General features: G+C 39.9%; 1 protein-coding gene across 1 annotated transcript in view; it reads right to left on the reverse strand.

Annotated features, from left to right (window-relative positions):
• The window catches only part of PARP15 (poly(ADP-ribose) polymerase family member 15), a 43,323-nt gene extending 29,041 nt beyond the window's left edge, over positions 1 to 14,282 (reverse strand). The window contains exons 1-2 of the mRNA XM_008982339.5: positions 14,089 to 14,282; positions 3,299 to 3,415 (exon numbers count right to left, since the gene is read on the reverse strand). Coding sequence (XP_008980587.1) covers positions 3,299 to 3,415; positions 14,089 to 14,091 — 120 coding nt within the window. The 5' untranslated portion in view covers positions 14,092 to 14,282. The remainder of the gene's footprint in view (positions 1 to 3,298; positions 3,416 to 14,088) is intronic.

Genomic DNA, 14,282 nt, shown 5'->3' on the forward strand with positions numbered 1-14,282 from the left:
ATTAGGAGGAGACAAACACCCTGATGATGTGGCTTTTCTTTTTTTGAGGCACAGTTTCGATCTGTTCCCCGGGCTGGACCTTGGCTCACTGCAGCCTGTGCCTCCCAGGTTCAAGCAATTCTTGTGCCTCAGTCACCGAGTAGCTGGGATTACAGGCATGACCCACCATGCCTGGCTAATTTTTCTATTATTAGTAGAGACAGGGTTTCACCATGTTGGCCAGCTGGTCTCAAACTTCTGGCCTCAAGTGACCTGCCCACCTCGGCCTCCCAAAGTGCTGAGATTACTGGTATGAGCCCGGCCTGATCTTTGAATGTCCTGGGTCTTTGTCCTGGATTTTGAATGTCCTGGGTCTTTGGGGGAACTCTTCTTCATTGTAAATTAAAAGATGTCTATGTCTTTGGGACATATAATAGGTTATATTCTCAATCTAATAATTGGCATTCTTGAGTCCACTTATATATGTTAGCATGTAAGGTATTATATGAAGTTATCATAAACCAATCTGAAGATCTGGAAAGCCCCTTGCAGAGACAAGAGTGAGCCATCCAAGAAACAAAATAAAAAGAAACAAAATTAGATATTGCCCATGTTTTCCTCACTCACACTTGCAATCTCACTCTCTCTTTACTGATTCCTACACAGTTTGAGGAAGCAATATATTCACATGTAAAAAAATAGGCCGGACATGGTGATTTATGCCTGTAATCCCAGCATTTTGGGAGGATGAGGCAGGAGGATCGCTTTGAACCCCAAAGTTCGAGACCAGCCTGAGCAACTAACACTTAAATAAGTTCAAAATAATCAAAAGACACACTCTGTTAAATATACAAATATTAATTGGTATAAAGCTTCAAAAAAGGTAGGAAATCATTTAGATTGGAATAGTGAGTGAAGGCTTTAGAAAGGGGATAAGAATTTGAGATAGGCCTTAAAGAATGGCTATAACTGGGTCAGGTAGAAAGAAGGCAGCAAGGCATTCGAGGTGTGTGGAATATTTAAGAAATCATAGGATTGTGGCCAGGCACAGTGGCTCACACCTGTAATCCCAGCACTCTGGAAGGCTGAGGCAGGAGAATCGCTTGAACCCAGGAGGCAGAGGTTGCAGTGAGCCGAGATCACACCACTGCACTCCGGCGAGACTCCATCTCAAAGAAAGAAAAGAAAGCATAGGATTGTGAAAGATCAGAAAGTAGTCAAATTTAGCTAAAGCAGAGGTTCAATAGTGAGAAGAGGGGCTGAGAAGAAATCTAGGGCCAGATGATGGAGTACCTGGAAAGCCACACATTTTTGGACTTTGCCCTATAGGTAGTAGGAACACACTGAAGATGTTTGTGCAGAGAAGTACCTGTTTAAATAACGTTTTTGGAATATACATAAAACAGTAACAGAGAGGACAGGTTCAAGAGTGACAAGGGAGCCAGGGTAGAGCTAAGGCGTGATTAGGGGTTCGGGTGGTGTGTACTGAAATATGGGTAGACAATGGCAATGAAAAGGAAAGGCATGTACATTAGGTATTTTGAAAGGGGGCTTATTAGGGCTCGGAAACTAACTGGATAGGAAAAAGAATTCAGAGAAAAAAGATGAAGAGGATTCCAAAGTTTATACAGCACCATCCAATGGTGTGAGAATAGGTAAACCCCAACAGGAGTTGACATCAAATTTATAATCAACTCAGTGGACGGTGCAATGAAAAGACCTTGGTTTCTTCATCTATAAAATGTGAATAAGTAATATATATCTTAATTAGGTTGAGTACTAATTGAGTAAGGTAAAATATAAAGTGGCCCATCATATGGGGGATAATGATAACAGCTATCATTTTTTTGAGTCTTTACTATGTGCAAGGCAGGGGATAAGTACTTTATATAAATTATTTCATTCAACCTCATAACAACCTTCAGATCATCATCATCCATATTTATAGATAAGAACCCTGAGACATAAGATGGATATTGACCAAGATCAGTGGCTGTTCAGTGGTGGAGCAGTACTTGAACCCTGCCAGAACTGGTTTTAGAGTTGGTCTGCTTGCTCACCACACTATGCCTACACCTAGAGTGAAAAATAAATGTACTGTACTTTTATATCATCCAGTTCTTCTGGTGATATTACTCACCAGTCACTCTCATGATAGTTGCAGAGCTCACTATTACCAGTAGCCATGGCAAAGTCTTTCTCATTGCAAATGAAATAATTACAATTCCAGTTTTATAAATCATTCTCTTGAGTTTGATTAGTGCAAGTCAGATCAGTTCTGTGTAAAATGATAAGATGCAACTTCTCAACCTGCTGATTTGAGGACAAGGTCCTGAATCCACGTGATAGAGGACTCTAAAAACTCCATACTCTAGAGAACATGAAGAAAGCAGCTGGCTGTCTCCCCTCTGCCACCCCATTAACCACAGCAAATGCAAAGAATATTTCCGGTGGCTCATAATCCAGAAGAATCTCCCAGTTTCTCAGCAGTTCTCTTTCTGTTTGTCTGGAATGTTTGCCATCTGAAGGTAAACATCAGGTGTCCAAATGGTGGGGCTATAGAATTCTAAGCAGCATCTGAACCAGTGATTCTTAGCCCTAGCTGCATAAGATAATCACTTGGAATGCTTTCAGAAACTATTGTCGCCTACACCACATCCCTGATCAATTAAAATCAGGATCTCTAGGGGTGGGGCCTAGGCGTATGTATTTTTAAAAGGTCCCCCAGATGATTATGATCTGCAGCCAGGATTGAGTATGATAGATGTCAACTATAGAAGGAATATAGGGCCTGTATCTCCTGTTAATTGGTGATTCCAAGGAAGGGGAAGCAATGGGAGAGAAGGGATAGTCAGGAGACAGGCTGAGAATCTGGTACCTGTTCTGGTAACCTTTATCCCTCCTCATTCTTCCTGTGTTTGTGCAAAGTCCTCAGGCAGGAACAAAGGTGTGTGTTTGTGAAGGGTGATTTTATAGTGTGGTATATGCATATTTTCCTCATTAATGCTGACTGGTGCAGGAGAGAAAAGTTGGTTAAGGGTAAGTTAAGATCAGTTACAGAGAAATAAAAGAGGTGGATTTGCAAACTCTTGTTTGTGGTTAAACTTGAGCCCCTCCACATCAGTACATGTGGAAGAATATGGGAGATGGTAAGTATATTTCTGCATAAACTTTAAGTGGGGTTAACTTCTCAAACTTATCTTTGATATCTTTAACCTCTGATTAAGACAAATAACAAGCTAAATCATATAACAAGTCACAGAGCAGGTGAATTAGATCCCATTGTTCCTTGGTAGATTTATTAAATGGCATCACCTACCCGGATGTACAGAACATCTCCACTTATCAACTGGAGGTTCAGACCTTCTTCAGTGTGGATTGAAGCTAGGACATTTCTGATTGAGAAATAATCTTTCTTGCTGAACTCATCTCTGGACTGTGGAGAAAACAGTAAAGCATTACCAACAATGCCAATTTCAAGACTTCCCTTAGGCCAAGTGCATGGCTCAGGTCTGTAATCCCAGAACTTTGGTAGGAGAATCACTTGAGCCCAGGAGTTCAAGAACAGCCTGGGAAACATATTGAGACCCTGTCTCTACAAAAAATAAATATAAAAAAAATCATCCAGGCTCAGTGGCATGTGCCTGTAGTCCCCACTACTCAGGAGGCTGAGGTAGGAGGATTGCTTGACCCTGGGAGATCAAGGTGGGAGTGAGCCATGATGGTACCACTGCACTCCAGCCTGGGAAATGCAGCAAGACCCTGTCTCAAGAATAAATAAATAAACTTTCCTTACAGATGTTCATATAGAAAATAACTGTTACAGTTCACAGAATAACTCAACTCATAACTCTGAGATTTAAAAGCAAATAGTTATCATAATGTTTAAGTCTCAATTATATTTAATACCCCAAATGCCAGTGAGCTTTTTTACCTATTTCCCCCAAGAATCCTAACATAGCCAACCCTGTCTGTATCCCGCAGCCCTTACTATTTAAGTGTACCCTGGACATGTTTCCAACTGTATTTCTTGCCTGGGGACTTTCTTTAGTGCCAAAGCTCACTTGGCTTGCTGGTATAGCACAGAGGGAGTGCAGGTATATTGAGCTCCCCTCCACAAGCCCCCACCCTCTACTAGCCCTCATCCAGTGATTTACAGGAACTGGCATAAAAATACGGCAGCTACCTTGCCTCCCAGAGAGATTCACTATGAGTTTCCCCAGTGGGTTTAAGTGGGAGCTGATTTGATGATACACCCTAACAGTTTTCTTTACTTTTTTTTTTTTTTTTTTTTTTTCCTGAGATGGAGTCTTCCTCTGTTGCCCAGGCTGGAGTGCAGTGACACAATCTTGGCTCACTGCAACCTCCACCTCCCAGGTTCAAACAATTCTCCTGCCTCAGCCTCCTAACTGGGATTACAGGTGCACGCCACCATGCCCGGCCAATTTTTGTATTTTTTTAGTACAGTTGGGGTTTCACCATGTTGGCCAGGCTGGTCTCGAACTCCTAACCTCAAGTGATCCGCCCACCTCAGCCTCGCAAAATGCTGGGATTACAGGCATAAACCACCACACCCAGCCTATTTCCTTTACTTTCTTAGTTAAATAACTTGCAGTTGAATCCTGTCTTAGGTCCTCTTAGGCACTCCAACTAAAACATATCCCTGAGTACTCCATAATAATGCATTGGAGTTTGACTATTAAACAATTATAGAATTTTAGAATTTAAAGGGTCATGACAGATCATCCAAAATAGAAACTTCATTGTCCTGAAAAGGAAACCAGTATGCAGATGGATGAAGTCATTTGATCAAAATCGAACTACTAGCTAATGGAGGACACAGTACTTGAATCCAGTCTTTTGACACCCAGTTCAGTTCTACTCTTCATGGAATCTGAGCTGATCTACCTCATGGTATTTGTCACACAAATGGTAAAAACATAGTACATGTCACCCCTCTTGCACCTGTGACAGACATTACTATTCTACATCAGCATTCTTTTTCAATCAACCTAGATCCAGTCTCAGAATCTTCCTCAGCACAGAGCTCCAGGCAACAACTATCATTTGGTAAGAGGTAATTCATGAAACAAAGCCTACTTTCCATGCCTGATCTCACTCAAAAAGTTATATCATTTTTCTTTATTTAAAACTGTCCTTGATTATTTTTCACTCTCTGCTTTGGCAGGGCATTTCTAAGCAATACTTTCACTTACTCAAGAATTTCTTGATTTGTTAGTCTTCTGCATGCAGGCTGGTTTGTTGGATAAAAGTTTTATCAGTGATCTCCCACAAGAATTCCTTGGATAAAAGGCTTTTAAAGCATTGATGTGAAGACTAGAAAACCTCCCAAAAGAACTAGCCACATTCTCTGTCATAATTTTCATTTTCCTTTTTATGTTTTGGTTGATGCTTTCTCTTATTGTCTTTAATTTTGTTACATCCCTTCACATCCTCCAAACAACCAGTTAGTATGGCGATAGCCTAATTCATGCTAGGCCAACTGACTTCATCTTAGCTGTAAGCCAGACAGACTCCATCTTAGCCTCTCCGCCATTTCTCCCACCATGTCTCCCTCGGGTGCATAACTGGGTCACACTGACACTGTGCATATGTCACACTGACGCTGTACTTATCCTACCATATAATCGTCGTAACCATATCCTGCTTGGCAAGCACACCTGCTAATGTGAATACTCCTCCTTGGACCCCCTTGGTGATTGTTTGGAAAATACCCTGGCCTGCAACCACGTCCCTCTAACCTGCTCATTCTGCTTCTGTAAAATTCCACTTCAGCTAGGCTCTACCTCCCCTACCCTAATCAAGGTATTAAAAGGAGTCAAGCCCCTTCCTCGAGGCCGAGAGAATTTTGAGCGTTAGCCATCTCTTGGTTGCTGGCAACAAAGGACTCCTGATTGAATCTCAGAGTGTGGTGCTTTCTCTATAACTCGCTCAGTTACAACAGTATGACCATCACCTTGAACATATCAAACTCAATCAAAATCCTATCATCCTCTACACTGTTTTTTATGTAATCCCATACAGGCTTCACACTCAATTGAGTGACTTCATATTTAGACACACTGGAGAATTTTTAGAAGCATGTTATCTACAGGTCTTGACATTGATGTTTTTCGGTCTTCCTTGAGTGAGCTGGGTGGTTGCAGACCTGCGTGTTACCTCCAACCCCTTGCAACTGCCTTGCGATCATGTTACCTCACAGTGAAAACTTCTCATCTTGTGATGTGTCATTCTGATCAGGTGATGCATTTTAGGCAAGAACTTCCATATGTGAGGATCCAGGCCCACCAGGAGTGGTGCTGACAACATTCTCAGGGACTTTTCCCCTTGATACGAGGCTGTGCCCAAAGACACATAATACTGGGACACAGAAATGGGCCTTTCATTGAAAACCCAAACTTTTTGGCCAAGTAGGTGTCCACCACTAAAAATAAAAATAAAGGGTAGGCATCATTCAGACAAAACCAAATAGTAATATTTTAAAGAGTAAAAGGCACCTCTGGCACATAAATCGTGACACTCATGAGACTGAAATAGAGTGCCTTCTTAAAATGACACCACTGTCAACAGCTCAGTGAAAGAGGTGATATTCATAAATGCAGTGGAGCCAATCCTCACCTAATGGAACAGATCGATTCCATACATGTTTACTTAGCCATAAAGTTTTATCACATTGATCTGATTTTCCCATTGACATTCACTGTAATATTGAAAAGGTAATTCTTTTCCTGACAAAGTCTTGCCCTTAGAGATTCAATAAATACAAGCAACAATGCATGAGCATTCAAAATAACCTATTTGAGGTAAGGTCATTACCGTTTTTTAAAGGAATGGTTATAATAGTCAAAAATATTAGAAACAATCTTGTGCTATAATTGAAAGAGGTCACAAAATTAGGTCAGATTCCCTAGCAGCAAAGCCTGAGTTTGGGATACATATGCAAGTGATTTATTAAGGTTGTGCCCTCAGGAGAAACCCGTAGGAAGTGAGAGATGAAGTTGGAGAAGGGGAAGAAGCTAATCTAGAATGTGTTTTTAGGTTTACCCTGGTTCCCGCCTGATCCCCCAGGGAGCTCTGGAGTGTATAACTTCCTTAAGAGCATTTGTCCCTCTTAGGGGCAAGGGAGTTCAGTTCTTCTACCTCCATACAGTCAGTTATTGTCTACGGACCATCTGATCAGGAAATGAATGTCAACTTCCAGGGACCTCTAGAGAGGCACCTTTAGTCTCCCAAAGGCAATCCCGGGGGAAATGTTGCAAGTGGGAGTCCTTAACAGTAATATAGTCAATAAGCAATTGGCTTATGAATGCACCTGATAAGTAAAAGAGACCAAGCCCAGGGCATCTGGGAGAGGTACAAAAGAAAAGAAAGACCACTAAGGCAAGTCCAAAGAATAACTGTACAAGTTTGAGAGAAAGAGAATGTGGCTCAGCAGCTAAGTCATATAAAAACGTCTAAGGCATCCTGCTGGCAGTAAACTCAGTACAAACAGTAATGCAGTTCTGTTTAAGAAAGGAAAAAGAGACCACCAAATGCTGGCAAGGATGTGGAGCAGCAGGGACACTCATTCATTGCTGGTGGAAATGCAAAACGCTACAGCCACTTTGGAAGACAGGTGGTTTTTTACAAAACTAAACATACTCTTCCCATATGATTCAACAATTGCATTACTTGGTATTTACCCAAATAAATTGAAAACTTTTGTTTACACAGAACCTGCACATGAATGTTTCTGGATGCAATATAGCTTTATTCATAACTGCCAAAACTTGGAAACAACCAAGATGTCCTTCTGTAAGTGAATGGATAAATAAACTGTGGTATCCCATACTATTATTTAGCACTAAAAAGAAAAAAAACTGAGTCATCAAGTCACACACACACACACAAAAAGGAAGAAACTTAAATGCAGATTCCTAGGTGAAGAAGTCAGTCTGAAAGGCTATATCCTGTATTATTTAACCATATGACATTCTGGAAAAGGCAAAACTACAGAGACAGTAAACGGATTAGTGGTTGCCAGAAATTTGGGAGAAGGAGAGGGGGATGAATAGGTGGAACACAGGGAATTTTCAGGGCAGTGAAAGTATTCTGTATGATATTGTAATGATGGACACATGACAATATGCATTTGTCAAAAATAATGGATCAGGCCAGGGCGGTGGCTCACACCTGTAATCCCAGCACTTCGGGAGGCCAAGGTGAGCGGATCACCTGAGCCAGAAGTTAGAGACCAGCCTGGTCAACATGGTGAAACCCCGTCTCTACTAAAAATATAAAAATTAGCTAAGCATGGTGACAGTCCCAGCTACTCGGGAGGCTGAGGCAGAAGAATTGCTTGAACCCAGGAGGCAGAGGCTGCAGTGAGCTGAGATGGTGCCACTGCACCCCAACCTGGATGACAGAGTGAGACTCCATCACACCTACACACACAAAAAAACAAATAAAAATCAATGGAACTATACAATACAAAATGTAAACTCTAAACTGTGGATGTTAGTTAATAACAATGCATTGTTTTGTCAGTTGCAATAAATGTATCACACTAATGCAAGATGTTAATAATAGGGGAAACTAAGAGAGAAGAGGTATTTGAGAATTTTCTATTTTCTGCTAAATTTTTCTATTTACCTAAAACTGCTCTAAAAACAAAGTCCATTCATTAAAAAAAAAAAAGCGATAATGAATTTGGGGGCAATACTAACAGAAACATACTAATGAGGATGTGCATGAATAATAATAACTCTATTCTACTTTTCACTGGTAAAACAGGCATCTGATAAAAACACACCTGTGGTATGTGCTTACTTCAAAGTGCCAAATGTTGCAAAAGGATATGAAAACTAGGTATGTTCAGAATAGAAAAACTGATGCTCTGAAAGGACGCAAAACCATGTCACATGAGGATATGCAGAAGAGAATAAGAACCTTTTTTTTTTTTTTAATGGAGTTTCACTCTTTTTCCCAGGCTGGAGTGCAATGGCATAATCTCAGCTCACCGCAACCTCCGCCTCCCAGGTTCAAGCAATTCTCCTCCTTCAGCCTCCCAAGTAGCTGGGATTACAGGCATGTGCCACCACACCTGGCTTATTTTTGTATTTTTAGTAGAGACAGGTTTTCTCCATGTTGGTCAGTCTGGTCTCGAACTCCTGACTCCAGGTGATCTGCCCCCACAGCCTCCCAAAGTGCTGGGATTACAGGTGTGAGCCATCGCACCAGGCCTCGGGAATGAGAATCTTTAACTTGAAGGAGTAGAGTTAATGAGTGGGTGGAATGCAAGGGCAGTTGTCTTTAAACATTTGAAGGATTATCTTATGAAAGACTGATTTCTACAACTCTATATTGGTATGTAGAGCTACAGTAAAACACATTTGGGCTTAACGTAAAGCTATGTTTTTAAATAATTTGAACTGCCCTAAGATGGAATGGGTCAACAGTAAGTTTGCAGGCAAGCAGAAGATAAATCATCACTTAGTGGTCTGGTTTATATCTAAGTGAACTCTTTTGCCTTTTCTCTCTCATATTTTTCTTAATTTAATTCTCTAGCCTATTTTAAGTACATTTTACTAGTAAAAATAGTTTCATTATAGTACTCTTATGTCAGAGGACAAGGAAGGACAGTGAAAATGAAAGACAGTGAAATATCTAAATAACATTTAGTAAAGTCATTTTGTGCTTATATCACTTCCTGACTTCAAAACATATTACAAAGCTACAGTAATCAAAAGAGTACAGTACTGGCATAAAGAAGACATATAGGACAATGGAACAAAAAAGAAAAGCTTCATGGCATTGAATGGCAATGATTTCTTGGATATGACACCAAAAATACAGGCAATAAAAGTAAGAATAGACAAATGAGACTACGTGAAACAAAAAACTGCATAGCAAAGGAAACAACAAAATAAAAAGGTGACCTACAGAACAGGAAAAAATATTTGCAAATCATATATTTGCGAAGAGGTTAATATTCATAACATACAAAGAACTCCTACAACTCAGCTTCAACAAAAAACCTCACTTATAAATGGTCCAAGGATTTGAATAGACATTTCTCCAAAGAAGATATACAAATGGACAACAAGCATATAAAAAGATGCTCAACATCGCTAATCATTAGGGAAATAAAAATCAAAACCACAATGAAATATCACCTCACACATTAGGATGGGTGCTGTAAAAGAAAAAGTTAAGGGGCCGGCGCAGTGGCTCATGCCTGTAATCCCAACACTTTGGGAGGCCAAGGCAGGTGGATCACCTAAGGTTGGGAGTTCAAGACCAGCCCTACAAACATGGAGAAACCCCATCTTCTGTACAGTTGGTGGGAATGTAAAAATGATTTGGTTGCTATGGAAAACAGCATGGCAGTCCTAAAAAAATTAAAAATAGGATTACCATATGATCCAGCAATCCCAGTTCTGGATATAAATACAAAAGAATTGAAAACAGGATCTTGAAGAGATACAGTAATCTGTCACTTAATGGTGGGGAGACATTATTAGGCAATTTTGTCATTGTGTGACTATCATAGAGTGTACTTACACAAAGCTAGATAGTATAGCCTACTACACACCTAGGCTAAATGGTATAGTCTATTGCTCCTAGCTACAAATCTATACAGCATGTTACCTTACTGAATACTATAGGCAATTGTAGCACAATGGTAAGTGTTTGTGTATTAAACATATCTAAATATAGAAAAGGTACAGTAAAAACACAGTATTATAATCTTGCAGGACCACCATTGTTTACATGGTAGGTCACTGACTGAAACAATTATGCAGAGTATGACTATATTTGTACACTCAAGTTCATTATTATTCACAATAGCCAAAACGTAGAAGTAACCCAAATCCATCAATAGGTGAGTGTATAAACAAAATACATTTATATATACATAATAAAATATTATTCAACCTTAAAAAGGAAGGAAATTATGACACATGCTATAACATGGATGAATCCTGAAGACATTATGCTAAGTAAAATGTCAGTCACAAAAAGACAAGTATATACTGTTTGTTTTGCAAGATGAAAAATATCTGAAGATTTTCTGTGCGACAATGTAAGTACACTTAACACTTCTGAACTGTATACTTAGAAATTGTTAAGATGGCAAATCTGATGTTATATGTATTGTATCATTATTTTTAAAAATTAAAAGAAAACGAAACTTGGTATATTTCAATGTAAATATTATCGAGGTTAAAAATGTCATTTCATAATGACAAATGAATCAATGAATCAAGAGGAAACAATTCTAAACACTTTTTCCTAATAACAGAGCTTCAAAATATATGAAGTAAATTGACAGAACTCCAAGGAGAAAATAAATCCACAATTATAGCTGGAGATTTCAGCATCCTCTCTCAATAATTGATAGAACAAGTAGACATAAAATCAATAAGGACATGAGAACTGGGACAACACTGTCAACCAACTTCACCTAATTGACATTTATACGTTTATAGAACACTCTACCCAATGAAGGAATGTACTTTGTTTTCAAGTATGCTTGGGAATTTACCAAGATAGATCATATTCTGTCCATGAGACAGTCTCGCTCTGTTGCCCCCAGTGGAGTGTAGTGACGCGATCTCGGCTCACTGAGATCTACCTCTGCCTCCCAGGTTCAAGGGTCTCTCTTGCCTCAGCCTCCCAGGTAGCTGGGACTACAGGCATGTGCCACCATGCCTGACTAATTTTTTTATTTTTCATAGAGACTGGGTTTCATTGGCTAGGCTGATCTTGAACTCCTGACCTCAAGTGATCCCCCTGCCTTGGCCTTCCAAAGTGCTGGGATTACAGGCATGAGCCACTGTGACCAGCCCTCAATACATAAATTTTCAAGAATTCAAATAATAGAAAATATGTTTTCTGACCAGAGTGGAATTTAACTATTAATAAAAGCAATAGCAAACTGGTGATACCTAAGGCTCCAAAAACTCCGTGCTGGATGATTTCATTTATATGACATTTTGGAACTACAGGGACCAAAATCTGATCCATAGTGGTTGCCAGGAGTTCATCTTGAGTAAAGAGGTTGAAGACAAAGAAATTGGTAGAAAACTATTTTATATATTCATAGCAGCGGTAAACATTTGTCAAAACTCACAGAACTATACACTAAAAAGTATGAATTTTCCAAATATAGAAAAGCTGTCTGTAAATTACGCCTTAATTTTTAAAAGGAGAGAAAACATCAAAGCATACATACATGCAAATAATTAAATGATATAGTGAATGAGAAAATCTCACATATAATATTGAGAAAAAAGAAAAATTGAACAAGAAATATTTTATGTGAAGATAACTATAAACCCTCTTTAAAGACACAAAAGTAGACAATGAAAAGGCATCCTTGGGTTGATTCCAGGTCTTTGCACATATACACCATGGTTTATTATGCAGCAATCAGAAATGATGAGTTTGTGTCGTTTGTAGGGACATGGATGAATCTGGAGAACATCATCCTCAGCAAACTGACACAAGAACAGAAAATGAAACACTGCATATTCTCACTCATAGGTGGGTGATGAAAAATGAGAACACATGGACACAGAAAGGGGAGTACTAAACACTGGGGTCTATTGGGGGGAAAAGGGGAGGGCCAGTGGGAGGGGGAGGTAGGGAGGGATAGCCTGGGGAGAAATGCCAAATGTGGGTGAAGGGGAGAAGAAAAGCAAAGCACACTGCCATGTGTGTGCCTACGCAACTGTCTTGCATGCTCTGCTCATGTACCCCAAAACCTAAAATCCAATAAAAAATTTAAAAAAAAAAGAAAAGGCATCCTTTGTTTTGTTTTCTATGTGCTTCAAAACATTCTTTCATAATTGAGATTTCTGTGGTTGTGTTGAGAGGATCAGTATACAGATATTTTGATTTGTACACAATTCTTAACATACATACAAAAAAATCTAAAAAGTCACGTATTGTAATTCTCTTTAAAAGTTATTCTAGTGACTTTCCAACTTAAAATTTGGAGACAAATTTTCCTTAAGAGGATATGAAGTACCAGTATCTACAACTGTTGATAAGCTGTTACATACATCACACCAATTCACACAATTTAATAGCATATATACTACATGCTCAAATTTTCAATCTTTCACATCCCATCGGGTTAGACCATGTCAACACCACCTAAAGGTATCAGCTCTCTGTAATTTAATTTATTGATTTAATGCAATCCCAGCAAAATTTCCAAAGAACTTTTCATTTCTTTTCTTTTTTAAACACTGATCATACATCGGAAAAGTTCATAAGGAAAAATAACAAGACTAGCTAGGAAAAGGAAGCACTCTCTAGGACTAGTCCTGACATTAAAACATACAGCAAAGCCCCTCTAAAGTAGATGAATAAACAGGTCAACGGAGGAAAATGGAAGGTCTAGAAATACCCAAACTACATATGAAAGTCTAGCACATGATAAAGCTGGTATCTCAAGTTACTGGGGCAGTGATAACCTTTATAATAAATAGTGTTGGGGCAGCTTGACATGCATTTGAAAAAAAATAGAGCTACTCCTCAAACCACACACAAGAACACACTCCAAATGTATTATAGATCTAAACGTAAAAAATAAATCAGTTCAAGTACTAGAAGTGAGCGTAAGTGAATTCTTCTGTAACTTGGGTGTAGGGGAGAGTATGACTAAAAGTCACATAGTAAAATATGACTATAAGTCTACACATCATAAAACACTGGTAAGTTTTGCTACACAAAAATTAAAATATTTGCATGGCCAAAAAAAAAAAAGCCACCATAAGCAAACTCAAAAGACAAAAAATAAATTGGGAAGAAATACTCACAACGCATACCACAAATAAAGGATTCACATCCTTTCAAACTCTATAAAGAAGTTTTACATTTTAAGGGGAGGAAAAAAAAGACCAGAAATGCTAAGGAAAAAAATGCAGCAAGCTCCCCTCTCTTCCGGGACCAGGAAGTCAGGGGTGGTCGGCGCCCCCTGGAAGAGAGGGTTCTGCGTAGCGTGGGGTCTCTGCGCCCTCCCGGGCTGCCAGGTCTCGCGGGCCCCGGGCTCAGCACTGCTGCCCCCTCCCCATGTCCGTCCCCCGCGCCCCTCACCATCCTCCCGGAGGAAGAGCGCCGGGAGGCCTGACGCGCCCCGGGTGCCCAGCCGACCACACGCTCCCCGCCTGCTGATCTCGTCGGGCTCTGGAAGTACACGTGCAACTCCCTGCGCAAGTTCTTCGGAGCCCCGGGAATCAGAGCAGCGGCGGGAAAGAGCCGGGCCCAGCCCTCCTCAGCTCGCCGGGACT

Source organism: Callithrix jacchus, chromosome 15 (genome assembly GCF_049354715.1).
Source record: "Callithrix jacchus isolate 240 chromosome 15, calJac240_pri, whole genome shotgun sequence".
NCBI classification, from domain to species: domain Eukaryota; kingdom Metazoa; phylum Chordata; class Mammalia; order Primates; family Cebidae; genus Callithrix; species Callithrix jacchus.